The 6,480-nt window shown below is 41.7% G+C and overlaps 1 protein-coding gene across 1 annotated transcript in view; it reads left to right on the forward strand.

Moving 5' to 3' along the window:
- LOC117953968 (disco-interacting protein 2 homolog C-like) overlaps positions 1-6,480 on the forward strand; it is a 157,324-nt gene that overhangs the window by 106,099 nt on the left and 44,745 nt on the right. Inside the window, 1 exon segment of the mRNA XM_034887386.1 lies at positions 6,041-6,132. Coding sequence (XP_034743277.1) covers positions 6,041-6,132 — 92 coding nt within the window.

The raw sequence follows: 6,480 nt of genomic DNA on the forward strand, positions 1-6,480 counted from the left end.
GGTCCCCACAAAGATAGGCAGACACGACTGTGTGTGTGTGTGTGTGTGTGTGTGTGTGTGTGTGTGTGTGTGTGTGTGGTGTGCGGTGCTGAATCTGAATCTAAATCTCTATCTTCCTTTATCTTCCTCTCCTGCGGTGTCTTTCCCTTTGATGTAGGCTGACAAGGACAAACTTGTTTTGTTTCTGGAGAACAGAAAGAATTCACGATACCGGTTTCTCCCACTATCCTTAAACACAACCCTCGCCGCACTGCAGATAACCTCTGGAAGTTGGCAGGAGAGAGACTTTTTTTTCTTCTATTCACGTTAAACAAAAGTGTCTCAGGGAGCTTTCATCCTGACGGCTGATGGTATTTTTATCAGCGACTCATGGAATCAATGATAAAGACGCTCGGACGTGAACTTTTACAGCTGTGTGTGTTGTGCTTTGATCTCTTTCTTTCATTATCCTCTGTGTGCATTTGAGTTTGTTTGAAGTGTTTTCTGTAAACTGCAAATCTTGTTTTATGCTCCGTTTACACGTGGGCGGCTTTTGTCATAAATGGACATTTCAACCTCTCCAATTTTAATAATTACAGCTGTCAGATCTCAGAAAAGTCTTGGGTTTCTGTAACCTGTTGTTGGGACCCGATCTCTGCTGCCTGCACGATCCGTCTTACGCACACGCGTACGATAATCCTGTTTCGAGGATTTAAAACCGGCTCTGTTCCACGCTTTTCGGTTCTCGTTGTAGCGGTCTGCCGTTAGCCTCCACCGGGTAGGTTAGTTTAGCTAACAGCTGATTCGGCTAACCGCTAACAGGCTAAAAAACCCTTAAAATAAAACCTGAAAACAACCATTAAAATATGTTCCGTTTGTGAGAATGCGTTGCATTGCTTTACTTAAGCTACAGCGTCGAGACCGTCTCTTCTGGTCTTTCTAGTCAGTATTTCTAGTCAGTCCGCCGCCCCACACCTCACCAAACACACACACAGACACACACACAAACCCACATACACACCCCATCCCTCTCCCTACCCCCCTCCAACCTGACTCCCTCGGGGACCTTAATTTAGTTCTTTCATCTCCCATCCCCAGTCACCTCACAAAATCCCTCCATGTGAGCCCATGTCCTGTGTGTTGTCCTGTGCTTCATTATGATCATTGTGTTTTTTGTGTTGTATTCTTGTTTTTTCTCCTTCTCATGCTGTATCGGATGCTGGTGACTTTAATTTTCTCGCGGGAGTCATCCCAAAGGGATTAATAAGTCTAAGTCTAAGTCTAGTGTAAAAAAAAGCCTTTACTTGATCAACAGTGTATTGTTGACATCTGTACTTATTCATACAGTTTTCATTTTCCTAAACTTTGAAGCAAGTATCCGTTACTCCTCTATATCAGTCTCATAAAAAGAAAGTGGAACTATATCCCAGTGTGTCCGAGAGATTGTTCGTTGCTGAGATGTTGACTCATGGCTCGATATGTGACCTACTTTCCGTCAGAAAGAACCAGTTTGGTCTCCGTTCAGTTCTTGGAGACATTTTCAGAGAGCAGCCGCGGCTCTCAAATGGCCAATATCTAATTTCAGCACACAAGTAACCCTTTTCAATTAAATCAAACTGGATGATTGGGCGCTTTCCTGCTTCTTCTCCTCCGTTTGGGGGTAAAAGGCTGCTGGATATAAAACAGACCTCTGCACAGACATACTGTGGTTACATCTGCAGCTCCCTGATTTGGACTCCTCTGCAGCTCAGCGGGAGAGATTCTTTCCAACATGCCAGCTGGAATACTCTCCTCTGATTGTTGAACATGTCTTCCGGCTGGAGGACGGCCGGTTGTCCTCTCCAGGGTGCTGCCCACTATCGCTCCTGAAGGAGGCATCCTCTTCCCAATATTGATTCAGGGTCAGTGCAGTAGTTTGTCTCACGCCAATCCACGGACATCCAACCGGTCGGTAAACCACAGACTGTAACACTCTCACTTTTAACCCTTGTGTTGTCTGCCTCTCAAAATTGAAAATCAAGACTTTTGTTGATGCTTTTTATTGATGTTTTTAACTTTTTCTTACGCTTTCGTCCCTTTTTTCAACACTTTTGATGCTTTTTTTCAATGTTTGTCACTTTTTTTTTACTTACTAACTTTAGTTTTATAATTATTTTTGGAATTTATGATCAATAAACCTCATTTATAGGGAATTATACCTAATGTTTGAGTTAGAAAGCAGAAATTAGGAATAATTTAGACTAAAATTAAAGGAATGGATGTTGATGATAATCACAGACTGGAATATGTCAACTTTTACTCAATATTATTTCAAAAACACTTCAATGTTTTTCTCCAAATGCTATAAAATTGAATAAGACTTGTACTTGTAGATTTGTACTTGGCAAAGAGCGTTGGGTGGAATCAATCATGTTATTTTGGGTAATTAAAAACAACATTGATATAGGAAAACGGGTCAATTTGACCCGAGGACAACATGAGGGTTAAATAAGTTCACATTGTAAAAATGGCTGCAGTTAGGCACAAAAACTCCTTTGTAAACCGCTGTGAAGATGGCGTTGCGCCCAAATGCGTAAGCGTTGATTTAATGCAACGTGAGCCTGATTAAATAAGGGAAATTAGTGTATTTTATCCTCTTTAACTTTGAGGAATTTGTGATGTTTCACACTTTTTGGAACATGCTAACTGGAATTTTTTAGTTAAGCCCTCCTCCAAGAATCTCCACTGTTGAAGCGCTACCTCGTGCTGCTCTCCTCTTTCTGTTTTTTTTGTGTCGTTGATAAGCGAGACACAGGGAACTTTAATTGGGTTTTGAGGAGACAAACTGAAACCTACACTGTACATTTACTGCCACTTAACAGGGAAACTTCAAATGTACTCTTCTCTCTGATAGCAGACATCTGAAGATCATTGACTGCCCTCTCCCCTGGTTGGATGATCTAATATAATAATGTATACAGTTTATTGATTCCCAGTGGGGAAATTACAATTTACACCACACACAGGCCTGACATGCACACACATACATACATAAACTTAGGACCTATTCACGCACAAATGGATAGATGTCCCAACCCAACTCCCAACCTCACTCCCTCCCTCCCTCCCTCATGTTGTCCTTGGGTCAAATTTGACCTGTTTTCTTTTTTTTTTTATCAAGAAAAATGGGCCTTTGAAATAAGCACTGAAAATATCAGTATTGGATATATCAAATAACTTTGAAAAAAACATCAAAAAAAGCGCCCACAACATTGAAAAAGTGACCAAAAAATGTCAAAAGTGACAATAGTGTTGAAAAAAACCTTTGACGGGAAGACAACACTAGGGTTAAATAAGCTGAGAGCATACTCAACGATCCATTTGACCCTGAACTCGCTCTGTTTGAACTGCTGAAAAATGAAAAACAGTTGTTTTTATCCAACAGCCATGATTAAAGTTAATGCCATTTGATTTTACGGACGGATTAATCAGCGAATGTCTTGTTTGTTTGGTATGCCTGCGTTTTGTGTTTCAACTTTACTTTTGAAAATATTTTAGTTGTGATTTCAGAGACTTTTTTATGTATATGCATATTTATTTTCCTGCTTTGCACTTCTGACTGATATTTTGCTCTGAGGACTGCATTCAGTTTCGTTGGACATGTACAATAACAATAAAGATTAGTCTATTCTTCTCAAGGCGTACACACAAAGCAAGGAGTTTTTTCTTAAAGGAGCTTTGATAGCCTAAACTAGCATCCTGTACGAAAAAATGGCGTTCACACTAGGACCGAACCAGACCATGGTTCAGTTTGATCCGGGCCGAGACCAACTCTTCTGGTCTGCCCTAGAGTTGGTCTGACCTAGAGTTGGTCTGGGCCCGGATCAAACTGAATGGTTCAGTTTGACCTCTCCTGGTCTGACCTATCTTGGACTATTTGGTACACACCTGTAATTCTGGACTGAATGAGGTAGACTTGAATGCACCGTGAACCAGAGAACTTGGCGGTTTCCGTTGTCCCGCTAGTTGTTTCGGGCCCTATGGCATCACGTGATGGACATGGAGGTTTTAATTATACTCTTTATGTCACATTGGCTTTAAATGCCGACACACTTTTTATAGACCTGGATCCGACCCACTTGCTATAGGTACGTAGTGCGAGAACAGGCGGAGTGGGACTTTGAGTCCGTTCTCCCTAGGACGGTCACAGTGGCACCCCAATTCTTTTAAGGCTGTTCTTTTAAGGTAAAATAATTTCATGTTGCTTTAAGTTCTTTCTTTAAATCACACATTTTGATGAACTGTTGTCACACCTTCTGTCCCTGAATCACTGACTCATTGCCTTAAGTTGCCATTTATGTTGTTTTTTCTTTTCTAATCGTCTATTTTCCCAAAGCTTTCCTTTTCTTCAATTCATCTGACAAGCATCAGAAAAACCTCATTTAGCGTGAAAAACACAATGAGGAGTTCATGCTGGATTACTCATGCAAAGTATTTGCATCTGCCAGTCTGAATTAGGATGAAAAAAGGCAAAGGATGCTGATGAGTTTCTGTGTTAATGAACAGAGCCACATGTACCTGGTGGAAAGATGATGTAATATTCTACATTAGGCTACAGCAGCAGGTATTGGGTCTGTGAAGTGAACATTCAGGAGTAGTTTCTTAGATGTGATGAGGTAAATGTTCCTCAAGCTGCATGAAATTATACTATATTATAGAAAAAACACTGGGAACAGGCAAAGTCCAAAAAACCGAGAATCCAAAATACAAAGGCACAAAAAACAGCTCTCAGCAAGGCAAAAGCAGGGGAACATCACAGGGGAGTACGCTGAGGCACACAACACAACAGGCTCGAAGACAAGACAAACGATCAAGCACTAGGTAAAGGGAACACAGAAGTTAAGGACAAGAGGTTAACGGGGAACAGGTGAGACGTCAGGTGAGTCACATTAGGGTGCAGGATAATCAGACGGGCACGAAGCAAAGCTGGACAAGACGAGGCAAGACAGAAAACAATGCTACCATAATAAAACAGGAAGCAGAAACAAACAGACACACGGCAACACAAGAGAGGACCAGGGAGAAAACTAAGACACAAACACAAAAGAGGCCAAAGAAAGGGGGAATAAACCCAAACAAAAACCCCAAATCACAAAAGTTAACTATAGAGATATACTGCTTTGGCCTGAATGAGTTCCTCTAATGTGCTGTGGTTGTGTCTAGAGCCCGACCGATATACCTGTGGGTCGATATTAGACATTTCTCGATCTATCGGGAAATATTGGCCTGTTTTTTTGTTTTTGTTTTTTAACATGCATGAATCTATATTCAAGAAATAAAATAAAGACGGACGGTCAACCATGTTATGAGTGTTGGCGTTGCATAGTTTGTCCACCAGAGGGCGTTCTACAACAACACTGATTACTTTGTTGTTAATGTGTTTTTGTACAAAGGAATTTAAGTTAATTCTTAAGTTTTTTTTTTATACATTTTGTTTATCAGAACTTTAACATATTTTGAAGATTTGACAATAAAACAAATTAGTGAGAACTCGGAAATAACTACAAATAACTAATGTTAGAGAAATCTGTTTGTTTTCTTAAGCTTTTCTGGATTTTTAGTTTTTTTTTTACATATACATCTCGGCCGATATATGGTATTATAGGATTTATCGGCTTTAAAATTCCTCTATCTGTCGGGCTCTAGTTGTGTCTCTGTGTGTGAAGTATGACTGGACATGGATCCAATTACCCCCCCCCCCCCCCCCCTGGATGTTAGGAAATCAGTGTGATCATCTCCATACCGTCCCACATGCGAGGTGAACTGAAGAGTTTTAACGTTGAGTGTCACGTCAGGGCAGTAATTTCTTGCACATGGGCACGCATGAGGTCATTTTCTTTTCCACCAAGCAGTGAAGAAGAAGTCCAACAAAGACATTTGTTCTTTTTACAGGACAAAACCCGACCATCCCTTTGATCTCTTTGTCACTCTTTCCATGAATAAACATCCTGTATCGATCTTTTCAAACCTGCTGCGAAGTATTCCTGTTCCATAATTAATAATTCTCGTGATCTGCCTTTAGGAAAGCTGTGGGCCAGAAGTGTGAAGGTGGCCTACAACCTGCTCCACAAACTGGGAACCAAACAGGAACCGCTCGTCAGACCTGGAGACCGGGTGAGTAAAAAGACACAAGTCCTCCAAACCATACGACGACACAGGTGGTTTGTTACTAGCCTCTAATACGACCCACAGGAGTGTTCCCCGTCCTCATATTTACATAAATACATATTTTCAATATGAGCCAGTTGAGGTGGTTCAGGCATCTGGTAAGGATGCCTCCTGGGGGGGTCCCTAGGGAGGTGGTCCAGGCACGTCCAGCTGGGAGGAGGCCTCTGGGAAGACCCAGGACTAGGTGGAGGAACGTCCAGCTGGGAGGAGGCCTCTGGGAAGACCCAGGACTAGATGGAGGGACATCCAGCTGGAAGGAGGCCTTGGGGAAGACCCAGGACTAGATGGAGGGAC

This window comes from Etheostoma cragini, chromosome 12, assembly GCF_013103735.1.
Source record: "Etheostoma cragini isolate CJK2018 chromosome 12, CSU_Ecrag_1.0, whole genome shotgun sequence".
Lineage (NCBI taxonomy): Eukaryota > Metazoa > Chordata > Actinopteri > Perciformes > Percidae > Etheostoma > Etheostoma cragini.